Source organism: Anomaloglossus baeobatrachus, chromosome 4 (assembly GCF_048569485.1).
Source record: "Anomaloglossus baeobatrachus isolate aAnoBae1 chromosome 4, aAnoBae1.hap1, whole genome shotgun sequence".
NCBI lineage: Eukaryota > Metazoa > Chordata > Amphibia > Anura > Aromobatidae > Anomaloglossus > Anomaloglossus baeobatrachus.
The window spans coordinates 6,902,214-6,919,467 of record NC_134356.1 but is presented as its reverse complement, the minus strand read 5'-3'; the positions used below and the strand labels follow the sequence as shown (position 1 = coordinate 6,919,467).

General features: G+C 56.4%; 2 protein-coding genes across 2 annotated transcripts in view; one reads left to right on the top strand and one right to left on the bottom strand.

Annotated features, from left to right (window-relative positions):
• Positions 1-13,484, top strand: part of DNAI7 (dynein axonemal intermediate chain 7) — a 71,562-nt gene extending 58,078 nt beyond the window's left edge. Inside the window, 10 exon segments of the mRNA XM_075342728.1 lie at positions 9,550-9,713; positions 10,011-10,154; positions 10,157-10,199; positions 10,279-10,424; positions 10,427-10,498; positions 10,730-10,837; positions 10,839-10,910; positions 11,088-11,144; positions 11,146-11,196; positions 12,872-13,484. Of these exon segments, the coding sequence (XP_075198843.1) occupies positions 9,550-9,713; positions 10,011-10,154; positions 10,157-10,199; positions 10,279-10,424; positions 10,427-10,498; positions 10,730-10,837; positions 10,839-10,910; positions 11,088-11,144; positions 11,146-11,196; positions 12,872-13,141 (1,127 nt within the window). The 3' untranslated portion in view covers positions 13,142-13,484.
• A 1,256-nt stretch (positions 13,485-14,740) lies between these two features.
• Positions 14,741-17,254, bottom strand: part of IRAG2 (inositol 1,4,5-triphosphate receptor associated 2) — a 36,252-nt gene continuing 33,738 nt past the window's right edge. Inside the window, 5 exon segments of the mRNA XM_075342721.1 lie at positions 14,741-15,057; positions 15,059-15,281; positions 16,054-16,167; positions 16,897-16,933; positions 16,936-16,996. Of these exon segments, the coding sequence (XP_075198836.1) occupies positions 15,037-15,057; positions 15,059-15,281; positions 16,054-16,167; positions 16,897-16,933; positions 16,936-16,996 (456 nt within the window). The 3' untranslated portion in view covers positions 14,741-15,036.

The following is a 17,254-nucleotide window of genomic DNA, read 5'->3' as shown; positions in this document are numbered from 1 at the left end:
TGAAAGCCCATTCTACCAGAGCCGTGGGTGCGCCCTAGGCATTACGGCACCAGGCTACGGCTCAGCAGGTGTGCCAGGCAGCTACCTGGTCGAGTCTGCACACTTTCACCAAGCATTGTCAGGTGCATACCTACGCTTAGGCGGATGCCAGCTTAGGTAGAAGAGTCCTGCAGGCGGCGGTTGCCTCCTTGTAGGGAAGGGCTGTTTTACAGCTCTAACATGAGGTATTAATTTACCCACCCAGGGACTGCTTTTGGACGTCCCAATTGTCTGGGTCTCCCAATGGAGCGCCGAAGAAGAAGGGAATTTTGTTACTTACCGTAAATTCCTTTTCTTCTAGCTCCAATTGGGAGACCCAGCACCCGCCCTGTTTCCTTCGGGATTTTTGGTTGTTCGGGTACACATGTTGTTCATGTTGAACGGTTTTCAGTTCTCCGATGTTACTTCGGAGTGAATTTGTTTAAACCAGTTATTGGCTTTCCTCCTTCTTGCTTTAGCACTAAAACTGAGCAAGCCCGTGATCCCACGGGGGTGTATAGCCAGAAGGGGAGGGGCCTTACACTTTTTAGTGTAATGCTTTGTGTGGCCTCCGGAGGCAGTAGCTATACACCCAATCGTCTGGGTCTCCCAATTGGAGCTAGAAGAAAAGGAATTTACGGTAAGTAACAAAATTCCCTTCTTCCTAACTACCCCACTGACTCCTCCTACACTCCCCCTGCCAGGCTCCACCCCTCCAGGACAGTGAATGGGACTTAAGGCCCCGTAACCAGGTATACTGGTCGCTGCTCCTCAGGATTTATGGGGGTACCTGCTTTAAACCCTGACCCAGTGTGTGACCTAACAATTGGTGTGTGCAGATTTTGTCTGTGAACCGGTAGATAAATCCCTTCTTATTCAGGATGGGATACAACACCTCTGGCTGAGGTGCAGTACCTCCGTGGCGACGAAAGCCTCAGGGGCGCCACACTCCCCTACAGCGAATCCCAGCACGTCCGCGGGATGAAACAAAAATACAGTGGCATTAACTGCAAAAATTTTAAATGCTATAACAGGTTAACAGATAACATTTCATCCCTTTATGGGAGGCAACCTCACTTGAACGTTACAAACTAGAACATAAGCAATAAACATTCTTTTATAGCAGCATTCTCCTATCTTAATTCTGGTAGGGAGCACAACTGATGCAACTATATACGAGGTAGAGTCCTGGCCACACATAGTCCTGTGACCCACATGTCCATCAACTTTTTATCAATCTACAAAAAAAACAGAAACAAATTAGCAGCCATAGATTTCAACTATATACATTAAAGTTCCGACCACCCATAGTGCAGTGGCCCGGTTGTCCATATTTTTTTTATCAAATACAAACAGGGGAAGGAATCAGGGTGTCATCTTCGAAAATAACAAAGGGGCTAGGAAAAATCAGGGTGACTTCTTCAAAAAGAACAAAGGGGCTATTTACATAGTGGGATCCCGGTCTTTCACAGGTTGGGATCCTGTTCGGGAACAGCTCCAGGTACCAGGTAGGCTGTTGACAGCATGGTGTGAGCTCCCTGGTGTTGGGAGCTTGTTGGTGTGGGGCCGCTACGGGAAGACTCCTCTGCTGTTGATACTATGTCCTCCCGGTGAACATGTACATCCAGGGCGTACCACCCACGTGCACCCATTTGTCGGGTGTATTCAACTCTATCACCCGGGTATACATCCCGATTCAGATGACCCCTTTGCAGGTGAGCTTCAATATCCCTCCGGGACACAAACAAGTCTCACCTCAGTCCTTGTTCTCTAATGAACCCCCCCATCCTGTCTCCAGGTTAAAGTTCAGGACTTGGCCCTGTCTTACTGGGCCACGATCTGATCTGGTATGCCGGGATTCACTGTTCCGGACCTCCACCGATCCCGAGCAGGTCAAAGGTCAGTACTGGTGCACCCCTCAATGTGCCTTCCCTGGCCGTCTCACTAGAGCTGACCTTCACTGGACTGTCCTGCGCCTCCGAGACCTGTCCAAAGGGTGGCTGACCTCGGTAATTTTATTGCCCCCCCCTTGCAGGGGATGGGTGAGAGGTTGTGGCCTCGGGTGCCTACAGCGATCACCCAGGCCGTTGGATTGCTAAAGGAAATGATTTTCTTTCTTTCTTCGGCGCTCCATTGGGAGACCCAGACGATTGGGTGTATAGTACTGCCTCCGGAGGCCACACAAAGCATTACACTAAAAAGTGTAAGGCCCCTCCCCTTCTGGCTATACACCCCCAGTGGGATCACTGGCTCACCAGTTTTCTGCTTTGTGCGAAGGAGGTCAGACATCCACGCATAGCTCCACTGTTTTTAGTCAGCAGCAGCTGCTGACTATGTCGGATGGAAGAAAAGTGGGCCCATATGGGGTCCCCAGCATGCTCCCTTCTCACCCCACTTTTGTCGGGTGTTTGTTAAGGTTGAGGTACCCATTGCGGGTACGGAGGCTGGAGCCCACATGCTGTTTTCCTTCCCCATCCCCCCTCAGGGCTCTGGGTGAAGTGGGATCTTACAGGTCTCCAGGCACTGAGACCGGGCTCCATCCACAGACCCAGAGAACCTGCTGGATATGGAGCTGAGTATCGTCAGGGCAGGGCCCTGCTACATTAAGGTACTCTGTGTCCCCGTACACATCGCGCACACACACACCAGCATTGCTGGGAGTACTAGTGCGCCGGGGACAACAGCGCGGAGCGCTCGTGCTATTATTCACGGCAGCTTGCTGTGTGAATTTATGTATTGGGAACTGCCGCGCCGGGCCGCTGCTAGGTGTTTTTACACTGTGGCGCGGCTGGGACTTGTGGTGCGCCGGGGACTCCGCGCTGGCCGTGCACATAGGACGGCCGCGCTTATTACTCGAGTCCCCGGCTTTGCGGCCTAGTTTTCGTTTCGTTCCCGCCCCCAGCCCTGCCAGTCAGGGGAGAGGCGGGACGCTGTACAGAAAGTCAGCGTCAAGGGCTGGAGTCTGCTTTGCATTCTCCAGCCCCCTTCACTGGACACAGTGGGACGCCAGTTTCCCGCTCTTGTCTGGGGCACGCCCACGGCCCGCCCCTCGTCACACGAGCTGGAGAAGGACGCCGGCAGCCATTCCTGCAGTCCGAGCTGGCAGCCAGTCACAGGACTCTGGCGACCACACACCCGCCTATAGGCGGGCGGTAAGCAGCACCTGAAGTGCTGACCCCACTAAATACCGTTGTGTCCATTTGTATTTTATGCTTACACTGCACTGTAGGTCGCTATTTTTGGCTATATGCCCTCTTAGATGGCGAGACAACAGCAGCAAAAAAGCAAGGGTGCTAAAGCACAGGCTTTCTATGCTGCTTGTATTGCATGTGCTGAAGTGTTCATTTGTACTTATGCTTGTATGCTATACATTGCACTGTACGGTCGCTATTCTTGGCTATATACTATCCTAGATGGCTAGTCTACAGCAGCAAAAAAGCAAGGGTGCCAAGGCACAGGCTTTCTAAGCTGCTCATATTGCATGTGCTGAAGTGCTCATTTGTACTTTATGCTTGTATGCTATACATTGCACTGTACGGTCGCTATTCTTGGCTATATGCTCCTAGATGGCTAGACTGCAGCAGCAAAAAAGCAAAGGTGCTAAGGCACAGGCTTTCTAAGCTACTCATATTGCATGTGCTGAAATGCTCATTTGTACTTTATGCTTGTATGCTATACATTGCACTGTACGGTCGCTATTCTCGGCTATATGCTCCTAGATGGCTAGACTACAGCAGCAAAAAAGCAACACAGGCTTTCTATGCTGCTTTTACTGCATGTGATACTGTTCCACCGGCAGGTTCCACTGACCCCCGTTGTGTGCAATGCTCCTCTGTAGCACTTGGTCAGCCGGGGTCTCTACTAGAGGTGGCCAAAGGAACCACCTGTGAACCCTGTCCATGGACAGGGACGGTGTTGCAGTTTCGGCTGATAGATTGTCATGGGATAGTGACTTGCAGTCCAGACAGGCCATGGGCAATCTTGATCATTGCTCCCTGGCCACCCTCATTTGGAACAAAATCAGTGCTCCGGGGGGGTCCCAGGCATTCCAGGGTGAAGGCTCTGACACGGACGACAGTCCCAGACAGCCTAAACGAGCTCGCTGGGAGCGGCACTCGGCCTCATCACTAGTCAGGGTCACAGCAGAGGACTCTCTGTATGATGAGGCAGACGTAGCTGATCAGGACTTTGATCCTGACACCGCTCTCAATCCGGATACACCGGATGGTGACGCCATGGTGACTGATCTTATAGCGTCCAGCAATGGCATGTTGGATATCTCTCCCCCAGCTCCTTCAGTGGAGGAGTCAGCTTCCCAGCAGGAGAAATCCCATTTCAGTATCTCAAGCGTACATTGAGTACTTTTCTGGCCACGCTGACTTCAGAGAAGCAGTGCAGAATCACCACGCTTACCAGATAAGCGTTTCTCCAAATGTATTAGGATACATGTTATCCCTTTCCCCCTGACGTGGTCAGGCGCTGGACCCAGGGTCCAAAGGTGGACCCCCCAATCTCCAGGCTTGCGGCTAGATCCATAGTTGCAGTGGAGATGGGACTTCACTTAAAGATGCCATTGACAGACAGATGGACCTCTGGTTGAAATCTGTCTATGAAGCTATCGGCGTGTCGGTTGCTCCGGCATTCGCAGCCGTATGGGCACTCTAAGCTATGTCAGCTGGTCTTGCGCAGCTGGTCTTGAGCACAGGTACATCTGTGCCGCAGGTAGCGTCCTTATCCTCGCAATGTCTGCATTGCGACTTACCCTATTAATGCTGTCCGAGAGAGACAGTCGAGGTTTTGGTCCTTCCCAGGCTCGGGCAGGTCCAAATTGTCCTAGTCCAAAAGGGCTCAAAAGGCTCAGAGGGGCTCAGATTCCAGGCGGGCCCAATCACGCCCAAGGAAGGCAGCCAGAGGAACTGCTTCCAAGGCGGTCTCCTCATGACTTTAAGCTCTCTCTCTCCGCATCCGCGGTTGGTGGCAGACTCTCTCGCCTTGGCGACATTTAGCTGCCACAGGTCACAGACCGGTGGGTGAGAGACATTGTGTCTCACGTGTACAGGATAAAGTTCTGTTCTCGGCCTCCGGCTCGATTCTTCAGAACTTCCCCACCTACCCACCGAGCCGATGCTCTTCTGCAGGCAGAAGGAGTGGTAATTCCTGTTCCTCTTCAGGAACAAGACACGGTTTTTCCTCCAATCTGATTGTGGGGGACCTAAAACTGCTCAACAAGCACGTGAAGGCCAGGCGGTTCCGGATGGCATCCCTCCGCTCCGTCATTGCCTCAATGTCTCAAGGAGATTTCCTGGCATCAATAGACACAGGAGGCTTATCTCCACGTGCCGATTGCTCCAGAGCACCAACGTTTGCTACGTTTCGTTATTGAAGACGAGCATCTTCAGTTCGTAACCCTGCCCTTCGGTCTGGCGACAGCCCTACGGGTTTTCACCAAGTTCAGGGCAGCAGTGGGAGCAGTCCTGCACTCTCAGGGTCACTCGGTGATCCTTCCTTGGACGGTCGACTGGTCAAGGCACCCTCTCAAGAGGCATGCCAACACAGCCTGAGCGTAGCACTGGAGACTCTACAGAGTTTCGGGTGGATCATCAACTTCTCAAGGTTAAATCTGACACCGACCCAATCGCTGACATATCTGGGCATGGAGTATCACGCTCCCTCAGCGATAGTGAAGCTTCCGCTGGACACGTTCACTACAGACGGGGGTGCAGTCTCTCCTTCACGGCCAGTCACACCCCTTAACACGACTCATGCAGAGGCAGTCACTTTCGCGCAGTTTCATCTGCGTCCACTCCAATGTGGCATTCTTTGCCAATGGGATGGGAAGTCGACGTCCCTAGAAGGAACGTCCCCCTTCTCAGACGGTCAAGGACTCTCTTCAGAGGAGTCCATCCTTCAAATCAATGTGCTGGAAATCTGGGCAGTGTATCTTGCCCTGCAAGCCTTCCAGCCGTGGCTGGAAAGCACACACATCCGAATTCAGTCGGACAACTCCACAGCGGTGGCGTACATCTACCACCAAGGCGGAACACGCAGTCGGCAAGCCTCCCAGGAAGTCCGGCGGAGTCTGATGGGGGTGGAAGACAGAGCATCCACCATATCCGCAGTTCACATCCCGGGCGCAGAAAACTGGGAAGCAGACTTCCTCAGTTGCCAGGGTATGGACGCAGGGGAAGGGTATCTTCACCCGGACGGTTTTCAGGAAATCTGTCAACGCTGGGGGATGCTGAACGTCGACCTAATAGCGTCTCGGCACAACAACAAGGTTCCGATTTTCATGGCGCGGTATCACGATCAAAGAGCTCTGGCGGCAGACGCCTTAGTTCAGGTTTGGTCGCAGTTCCAGCTACCTATGTGTTTCCCCCTCTGACACTGCTGCCCAGAGGGCTACGCAACATCAGGTCCGTTTGCCGCCGCGCCATCCTCATCGCCACAGACTGGCCGAGGAGGTCGTAGTCCCCGGATCTGTGGCATCTCACGGTCTGCCAACCGTGGGCACTACCAGCCCGGCCAGACTTACTGTCCCAAGGGCCGTTTTTTCCATCTGAATTCTACGGCCCTGAACCTGACGGTATGGCCTTTGAGTCCTGAATCCTAGCGTCTTCAGGATTATCTCAGGACGTCATTGCCACCATGAGACAGACTAGAAAACCGACGTCTGCCAAGATCTACCACAGGATGTGGAGGATATTCTTCTCTTAATGCTCTGCTCAGGGAGTGTCTCCCTGCCCATTTGCATTCCCTACTTTTCCTTCCTTCCTGCAATCTGGTTTGGAAAAAGGTTGTCACTCGGCTCCCTCAAAGGACAAGTCTCAGCGCTATCTGTATTCTTCAGAAGCGCCTAGCACCACTTCCTCAGGTACACACGTTCCTGCAGGAGGTTTGTCACATTGTCCCTCTGTACAAACGGCCGTTGGACCCATGGGATCTGAACAGGGTACTAATTGCTCTCCAGAAGCCGCCCTTCGAGCCTCTGAGAGATGTTTCACTCTCTCGACTTTCCCAGAAAGAGGCCTTTCTGGTAGCGGTCACGTCTCTTAGGAGAGTGTCCGAGCTAGCAGCGCTGTCATCCAAAAGCTTCCTTCCTGGTGTTTCACCAAGGCAAGGCAGTGCTGCGCCCGATTCCGGAGTTCTCCCTAAGGTGGTATCCCCCTTTCATCTCAATCAGGATATCTCCTTACCTTCCTTTTGCCTCATCCATTTCATCGATATGAAATGGATTTGCATTTGTTGGATCTGGTGAGAGCACTCAGAATCTACATTTCCCGCACGGCGCCTCTGCGCCGCTCGGATGCACTCTCTGTGCTTGTCGCTAATCAGCGTAAAGAGTCGCAGGCTTCCAAATCCACCCTGGCTCGATGGATCAAGGAACCAATTCTTGAAGCCTACTGTTCTGCTGGGCTTCCGGTTCCATCAGGGCTGAAAGCCCATTTTACCAGAGCCGTGGGTGCGCCCTAGGCATTACGGCACCAGGCTACGGCTCAGCAGGTGTGCCAGGCAGCTACCTGGTCGAGTCTGCACACTTTCACCAAGCATTGTCAGGTGCATACCTACGCTTAGGCGGATGCCAGCTTAGGTAGAAGAGTCCTGCAGGCGGCGGTTGCCTCCTTGTAGGGAAGGGCTGTTTTACAGCTCTAACATGAGGTATTTCTTTACCCACCCAGGGACAGCTTTTGGACGTCCCAATCGTCTGGGTCTCCCAATGGAGCGCCGAAGAAGGGAATTTTGTTACTTACCGTAAATTCCTTTTCTTCTAGCTCCTATTGGGAGACCCAGCACCCGCCCTGTTGTCCTTCGGGATTTTGGGTTGTTTTTCGGGTACACATGTTGTTCATGTTGAATGGTTTTCAGTTCTCCAATGTTACTTCGGAGTGAATTTGTTTAAACCAGTTATTGGCTTTCCTCCTTCTTGCTTTAGCACTAAAACTGGTGAGCCAGTGATCCCACTGGGGGTGTATAGCCAGAAGGGGAGGGGCCTTACACTTTTTAGTGTAATGCTTTGTGTGGCCTCCGGAGGCAGTACTATACACCCAATCGTCTGGGTCTCCCAATAGGAGCTAGAAGAAAAGGAATTTACGGTAAGTAACAAAATTCCCTTCTTTGCCTGGGGACCGTCCCCGTTATTGCGACCAGATTCCTCCACCCTGGTGTTCTTGGTGGAACAAGTCCACGGAGGCCTCCCGCACATCCGTGGCACTCTGGAACCCTTTTCCTCGGTGTCACCTGGACCTAGCAGGGCCCCAGGGTCTTCATCACAAAACCAAAGTTTCTTCACTCCTGTCTCTCAGAAAACAATCAAAGGTACAGAAAAGAGTAAAGGGGCCAAGGCCCTATTCTCTCCCTTCCTAATCTGCGGAGGTCGGCGTCCTCGTTATAGTGACGCCCCCGTTCCACGGTGGCTAGATCCTAGGTTGTCTCTCCCTGGTTCTAGAATAAGTGCACTGACTCATAGGAGTGTATAAACCCAAAGCGGTAAAACCACAGTGTTCTTGGTGGAACAAGTCCACGGAGGCCTCTCGCACATCCGTGGCACTCTGGAACCTTTTTCCTCTGTGTCACCTGGACCTAGCAGGGCCCTGGGGTCTTCACCACAAAACTAAAGTCTCCTCACTCCTGTCTCTCAGACTTCCTGTCACAGACCCCCTCACTGACTCCTGTCACCTCTCTGACAGACTGCCTGGTTCAAACCTGAACTAACCGGTTCTCCTCACTACCCCACTGACTCCTCCCACACTCCCTCTGCCAGGCTCCACCCCTCCAGGACAGCGAATGGAACTGAAGGCCCCATAACCAGGTACACTGGTCGCTGCTCCTCAGCATTAATGGAACCTACCTTAAACCCTGCCCCGGTGTGTGACCTACAATTGGTGTGTGCAGGTTTTGTCTGTGAACCGGTAGATCACCCCCTTCCTACCCAGGATGGGATACCACACCTCTGGCTGAGGTGCAGTACCTCTGTGGTAACGAAAGCCTCAGGGGCGCCACAGGTGCACCCCTCCAGCCTGCTGTCTCCTCAGCCAGAATCTGGTGGGAGACCCCAGTGAAGGTGGGTGCACCCCTCCAAACTGATGACTGTCCCCTCATCCAGAGTCTAGCAGGAGACATCAGTGATAGTGAGTGCACCCCTCCAGCCTGCTGACTGTCCCCTCAGCCAGAGTCCGGCGGTAGACCCCAGTGAAGGTGGGTGCACCCCTCCAGCCTGCTGACTGTCCCCTCAGCCCCTGCAGGAGGGAAGCTCTAGATCCGTTACAGTGCTGGCTCCTCTATATGCTGCATGGATGGCAGGTTCCCTCCGGTCACAACATTGTCATGTCATGCTCCAGTCCAGAGCTGCATTCACACTTCTGCTCTCTGTACAGTAGTGGTGATATATAAGGTCGGGTGAACTGCAGAATTGTGAATGCAGCTTTGGAAGGGACTGGGATATAGGACCAGCCGCTCGTACCGATCCAACATGGACATCCGACCCCTGGGATAATCCATATCTGAATGTTAAAGAAACGTCATCATATTCTCCAGGTCACTCCCCAACACCGATACCGAACGAGGCCGAAGAGGACGAGACGCTGGAGGCCGACGTGGTGGATCTACGGCAATTCACGAGTCTGGGGGGAGTGTATTATTTCGATGTCCTCATTCTCCCACCGCAGAGTAAGCAAGTGAACGGCTGGAGCATGGTGCAGGTAAAGACCCCCATATACAGGCGCTATGCAGAACAGTGAGTGCAGCTCTGGAGGATAATACAGAAGGTAACTCAGGGTTAGTAATGTATGTACACAGTGACTGCACCAGCAGAATAGTGAGTGCAGCTCTGGAGGATAATACAGGAGATAACTCAGGATCAGTAATGTATGTACACAGTGACTGCACCAGCAGAATAGTGAGTGCAGCTCTGGAGTATAATACAGGCTGTCACTCAGGGGCCAGTTGTGTCAGTGCAGGACACAATTGTACCGTGTGTTGTGATTTGTCTCACGCAGCTCCTGACAGATGGGCTGCAGCGGTTCCAGTATCCTCAGGAGTCGTTCCTCTCCTCCAGTCTGGGGGTGTCTCTCCAGGAGAAGGATATGGAGGGCCTCCGCTCACCCCCAGTTGGAGTTTCCATTAAAGTTCCCCACGACGTTATATCTTCTTTGAGGATCCTCAGGTGGCTCGCTGGGATCCAGACAGTAATGCCGTCATCTTCACCTTGTCCTCCATATTCCCGCTGTCGTGCTTCCTTCTCACTTTCCGCTCTCCCTATTTCAGGCATGACCTGGAGGACGGACGGGATCATGAATGTGCGGTACAAGGCGGAGGAAGCCGGGCGCTGGCCGTTCAGCATGGCGGCCTTCTCCCCCTTCACCCTGCTCCAGGAGTCGCACCTGCACCTGCCGTACGCGTCCTGGGAGCTGCGCCCCCCCGCGGAGTCAACGAGGCTGCGCTCAGCATCTCCTCCGCCTGCGCCGACATCCACATAGAAGTCAAGGCCAGTCCCGTCTCATGACTCTGCAGTGTAATGTTGCATTGTAACCGTAGCTCTGCTTGCTGTCAACTCATGAAAAGGTTGACGATTGTTTTTTGTTACTTTTACACGAGAGATATATTAAAAAAAAAATATCAATTTGATCAGAAAACAGACAATGTATAATTTTTATTTTTTATTTGTTACCAATAAGTAAGAAACACATAAAACGTAATTGTGTGTCCCCCGGCGCAGGACGGGCGGTGGCGGCTGGCTGCAGTCTCTGGCGGTGACGCGGACCTGACGCACATCCTCGGGAGGTGGACGACCCCTCTGCGCCTGACGTCCGAGATGAAGAGGGTCGGGGCTGAACGTGTTCCCCGCAGAGGATTCCGACAAATACGTCAGCGTCAACAAGAAGGTGAGAAAACCGAGCGTTCCATCACACGTAGTGACCTCACGTGCCGCCATGTTTGATGACATCACACATTATACACCACGTTGATCGGGAGGTAGCGCTGCTTGTCATCAGTACAGCCGCCAATCTAGATTCGCCGCCAGCATGCTTTGTTATGTTCACATTGCAGCATTTTATCTATGTTACAGAATGAAGACGTAGAGAAAAATGGCGTACAAGGAGCTGGCGCTGCTGGCACCGGCGTTCACCTATTGGTTGGAGCAAATGGAACCACAGCTGCGGCCACGAACAGATCGTAGTGAAGGTGCGGGCAAGAGCACAGAGGGATGGGGGGGCGAGCGCAGAGGGACGGGGGGGGAGGGGCGAGCGCAGAGGGACACGGGGGGGGCGAGCGCAGAGGGACACGGGGGGGGGGGGGGGGCGAGCGCAGAGGGACACGGGGGGGGGGGCGCAGAGGGACACGGGGGGGGGGGGCGCAGAGGGACGGGGGGGGGGGCGAGCGCAGAGGGACGGGGGGGGAGGGGCGAGCGCAGAGGGACACGGGGGGGCGGAGCGCAGAGGGACACGGGGGGGGGTGGGGGCGAGCGCAGAGGGACACGGGGGGGGGGGGGGGCGAGCGCAGAGGGACACGGGGGGGGGGGCGCAGAGGGACACGGGGGGGGGGGGGGCGCAGAGGGACGGGGGGGGGGGGCGAGCGCAGAGGGACGGGGGGGGGGGCGAGCGCAGAGGGACGGGGGGGGGGGGCGAGCGCAGAGGGACGAGGGGGGCGAAAAGTCTCCCTGGGCTCTGATGAAAATCCTGCTATAAAAAGTGTTGGCAGCAAAAAGGCTGCATGAACACATTTTTTCCCTTATTCACTTGAGTGGGTGAAAAAATACAAGCAAAAACATCAAAAGGCTCACAGAAAAATGGGCCAAGGGTCCGGAGCAAGGGTCAGAGGTCCGGAGCGAGGGTCCAAGGGGGCCGAGGGTCCGGAGCGAGGGTCCGAGGGTCCGAGGGTCCGGAGCGAGGGTCCGAGGGGCCGAGGGTCCGGAGCGAGGGTCCGAGGGGCCGAGGGTCCGGAGCGAGGGTCCGAGGGGCCGAGGGTCCGGAGCGAGGGGTCCGAGGGGCCGAGGGTCCGGAGCGAGGGTCCCGAGGGGGCCGAGGGTCCGGAGCGAGGGTCCGAGGGGGCCGAGGGTCCGGAGCGAGGGTCCGATGGGGCCGAGGGTCCGGAGCGAGGGTCCGAGGGGCCGAGGGTCCGGAGCGAGGGTCCGAGGGGCCGAGGGTCCGGAGCGAGGGTCCGAGGGTCCGGAGCGAGGGGTCCGAGGGGCCGAGGGTCCGGAGCGAGGGTCCGAGGGTCCGGAGCGAGGGTCCGAGGGGCCGAGGGTCCGGAGCGAGGGTCCGAGGGTCCGGAGCGAGGGTCAGAGGGGCCGAGGGTCCGGAGCGAGGGTCAGAGGGGCCGAGGGTCCGGAGCGAGGGTCAGAGGGGCCGAGGGTCCGGAGCGAGGGTCAGAGGGGGCCGAGGGTCCGGAGCGAGGGTCAGAGGGGGCCGAGGGTCCGGAGCGAGGGTCAGAGGGGCCGAGGTCCGGAGCGAGGGTCAGAGGGGCCGAGGGTCCGGAGCGAGGGTCAGAGGGGCCGAGGGTCCGGAGCGAGGGTCAGAGGGGCCGAGGGTCCGGAGCGAGGGTCAGAGGGGCCGAGGGTCCGGAGCGAGGGTCAGAGGGGCCGAGGGTCCGAAGCAAGGGTCCGAAGCAAGGGTCCGAAGCAAGGGTCCGAAGCAAGGGTCCGAAGCAAGGGTCCCGAAGCAAGGGTCCGAGGAAGGATAGAACATGGCCTGTATATACTTAGATGTAGCTAGGGTAACTTACCTCATCGTGGCTTTAATGAGCCCCAACCTCCAGGTTTTTGGGGCAGTAGTACAGCCCCCTCCTAGTCAGTACGGGCTCCCCCTCATTATCCAGGACTGGATCGGACAATGTTAGTGTGACATCTGTTCCCTTCCAGGTGCGGGAAGGCTCCGAACCGTGCAGCGAGGATGACTGGTCGCTGTATATGCTGAGCGCCCGGAGGACCCTGCGCCTCAAGGTGTCAGAGTCCAGCGAGAGCTTCTCAGAGGAGCTGTACGACGGGAGCGAGTTCCACAGCACCCTGTATCACACAATGAAAGATTCCTGTGCCCCAGAGGCGATGGCCCGGCTGCAGCACTCCCACCACCTCTTTATAGACTGTGTGCACCAGCTGCTGAGCTCCACCAGACTGCTGACCTTCTCCTGAGCTCCCTCCACCAGACTGCTGACCACCTCCTGAGCTCCACCACCAGACTGCTGACCACCTCCTGAGCTCCACCACCAGACTGCTGACCACCTCCTGAGCTCCACCACCAGACTGCTGACCACCTCCTGAGCTCCACCACCAGACTGCTGACCACCTCCTGAGCTCCACCACCAGACTGCTGACCTTCTCACCGAGCTCCCTCCACCAGACTGCTGACCTTCTCCCGAGCTCCCTCCACCAGACTGCTGACCTTCTCCCGAGCTCCCTCCACCAGACTGCTGACCAGCTCCCGAGCTCCACCAGACTTCTGACCAGCTCCCGAGCTCCACCAGACTGCTGACCAGCTCCCCGAGCTCCACCAGACTGCTGACCAGCTCCCGAGCTCCACCAGACTGCTGACCTGCTCCCGAGCTCCACCAGACTGCTGACCTGCTCCCGAGCTCCACCAGACTGGCTGACCAGCTCCCGAGCTCCACCAGACTGCTGACCAGCTCCCGAGCTCCACCAGACTGCTGACCAGCTCCCGAGCTCCACCAGACTGCTGACCAGCTCCCGAGCTCCACCAGACTGCTGACCAGCTCCCGAGCTCCACCAGACTGCTGACCAGCTCCCGAGCTCCACCAGACTGCTGACCAGCTCCCGAGCTCCACCAGACTGCTGACCAGCTCCCGAGCTCCACCAGACTGCTGACCAGCTCCCGAGCTCCACCAGACTGCTGACCAGCTCCCGAGCTCCACCAGACTGCTGACCAGCTCCCGAGCTCCACCAGACTGCTGACCAGCTCCCGAGCTCCACCAGACTGCTGACCAGCTCCCGAGCTCCACCAGACTGCTGACCAGCTCCCGAGCTCCACCAGACTGCTGACCAGCTCCCCGAGCTCCACCAGACTGATGACCAGCTCCCGAGCTCCACCAGACTGCTGACCAGCTCCCGAGCTCCACCAGACTGCTGACCAGCTCCCGAGCTCCACCAGACTGCTGACCAGCTCCCGAGCTCCACCAGACTGCTGACCAGCTCCCGAGCTCCACCAGACTGCTGACCAGCTCCCGAGCTCCACCAGACTGCTGACCAGCTCCCGAGCTCCACCAGACTGCTGACCAGCTCCCGAGCTCCACCAGACTGCTGACCAGCTCCCGAGCTCCACCAGACTGCTGACCAGCTCCCGAGCTCCACCAGACTGCTGACCAGCTCCCGAGCTCCACCAGACTGCTGACCAGCTCCCGAGCTCCACCAGACTGCTGACCAGCTCCGAGCTCCACCAGACTGCTGACCAGCTCCCGAGCTCCACCAGACTGCTGACCAGCTCCCCGAGCTCCACCAGACTGCTGACCAGCTCCCGAGCTCCACCAGACTGCTGACCAGCTCCCGAGCTCCACCAGACTGCTGACCAGCTCCCGAGCTCCACCAGACTGCTGACCAGCTCCCAGAGCTCCACCAGACTGCTGACCAGCTCCCGAGCTCCACCAGACTGCTGACCAGCTCCCGAGCTCCACCAGACTGCTGACCAGCTCCCGAGCTCCACCAGACTGCTGACCAGCTCCGAGCTCCACCAGACTGCTGACCAGCTCCCGAGCTCCACCAGACTGCTGACCTGCTCCCGAGATCCACCAGACTGCTGACCTGCTCCCGAGATCCACCAGACTGCTGACCTGCTCCTGAGATCCACCAGACTGCTGCTGACCTGCTCCTGAGATCCACCAGACTGCTGCTGACCTTGCCTTGAGATCAACCAGACTTTATTCAATAAATACCAACACCACATTCAAAAGACACCACGCAGGCAAAATACAGAGGACTCCGCCGCCCCCTCCCCCACCTGTAATAAAATATATTCACAAAATATAATTTAAACCTATCCTGATACAAATGTACAAAACCTCAGCGCTGGAAAGAGTTCACACCGGAGGGGGCGCGTTTGTGCCGGAGGCCGAGGTACGGCCACAGCAGCTGCTGGACAGAGGTCCACGACACACCGGTCTCCACCGGAGCGCCATCCGCTGGCTTGTGGAAGGAGAGGCCCGTGAGGAAGCCGAGCAGCGTGACGAGGAGGCCGCCGGCCACGGCCAGGACCACCAGGGGCTTGTTAATGTTCACCATGGAGCGTTTCAGGCTTGTGGCGCAGGAGAGGACGCGGCTGAAACTGCGGGAAAATGAAGGCCAAGATCAGCGCAGCAGATAAAGCGTATAAACATACAAGCAATGCGAGAAAATATAACAAAGAAAAAAAAACTCAAAAAAGTATAAAAATGAAAAAAAAAAACAAACAACTTTATACAATATTAAAGTTAATAAAAAAAAAAATTAAAATAGAAATTTAAGGAAAAGTCTATAATACAAAAATGATACAACGGTCTGGAGATACCGGAAGCGGAGACGACGGCCGGCTCATGGGTCGGATCTCGTACTCCAGTCACATCCAGAGCTGCACACGTCCCGCAGATTCCAGCATTCAGGCCCCCATTCTCCACCACTTTTGCCCCCCCCCCCAGTCTCTAGCAGGGGTTTAGGTTACCTGTTTGGTCTCTTGTTTATGGGTTTCCTTGTCCCTAAATTCATCACTTGTGACTCAGACTTTGCACCAAACACATCACCACTGAGCTCCAGCGCCGCGACCGAGAACAAAAAGCCACCTTATAACACAAATCCTAACTTGCCACATGTCACAGTATTGTGCAAGTTCTCAACTTTTTGCTATAAGAAAAAAAAATAAAATATATCATTTTGCGCAAAAATCAACCCAAATGCGCCATTTCTAAGAGTTTGGGGCAAAAAAACAAAAACAGCAGCAATCAATAATAAAAGAAGGTAGATGCCGGTGTCAGCAGTGTGAGTGCAGCTCTGGAGGTGACTGGAGGAGAATTACACTTCACGGAAATCTAATTTTTACTCTAATATCAGCAATGTAAGAGGACGCTGGACTTACGCGGTTTCCGTGCTGGCGGGCCGGTGGCGCTCTCGGGATGTAGCTCGCTTTCCGGACTCGCTCCTCTTTTACCTCTTCTGTTAGTTCTGTGCTCGACTCGTCCCTGCTCATATAAAACAGTGCGGTCACTGCCGTGATCGGGAGAGGGGCGCGCGGTGACTGCGGGGAGAGGGGCGCGCGGTGACTGCGGGGAGAGGGGCGCGCGGGTGACTGCGGGGAGAGGGGCGCGCGGTGACTGCGGGGAGAGGGGCGCGCGGTGACTGCGGGGAGAGGGGGCGCACGGTGACTGCGGGGAGAGGGGCGCACGGTGACTGCGGGGAGAGGGGCGCACGGTGACTGCGGGGAGAGGGGCGCACGGTGACTGCGGGGAGAGGGGCGCACGGTGACTGCGGGGAGAGGGGGCGCACGGTGACTGCGGGGAGAGGGGCGCACGGTGACTGCGGGGAGAGGGGCGCACGGTGACTGCGGGGAGAGGGGCGCACGGTGACTGCGGGGAGAGGGGCGCACGGTGACTGCGGGGAGAGGGGCGCACGGTGACTGCGGGGAGAGGGGCGCACGGTGACTGCGGGGAGAGGGGCGCACGGTGACTGCGGGGAGAGGGGCGCACGGTGACTGCGGGGAGAGGGGCGCACAGTGACTGCAGTGATCGGGAGAGGGGCACGCGGTCGTTGAGGAAGGGGCACGCGGTGACTGCAGTGATCGGGAGAGGGGCGCGCGGTCGTTGAGGAAGGGGCGCGCGGTCATTGCAGTGATCGGGAGAAGGGCACGTGGTCAAGGCGGTGATCAGGAGAGGGGCGTGAAGCCACGTACAAGTGACCGGGCCGTCACTTACTCTTTTATGGCGGTCTCCTCGCTTGCCTCCGGCGGTTGTAGGTGTCCATGAAGCGCTGCAGCGTCGGGCGGTTATCATTCTGCCTGCAGCCCACCAGCTCCTGGGAGGGGGGAGGGCACAAATAACAGATTCTCTAAAGGGATCATTGTAACTAATTACAGGAATCTCCATCCCAATGGTTCCCCTTTCTAAAGAGTCCGGGCAGCCCCAAAGAGTCCGGCAGCCCCAAAGAGTCCGGGCAGCCCCAAAGAGTCCGGGCAGCCCCAAAGAGTCCGGGCAGCCCCAAAGAGTCCGGGCAGCCCCAAAGAGTCCGGGCAGCCCCAAAGAGTCCGGGCAGCCCCAAAGAGTCCGGGCAGCC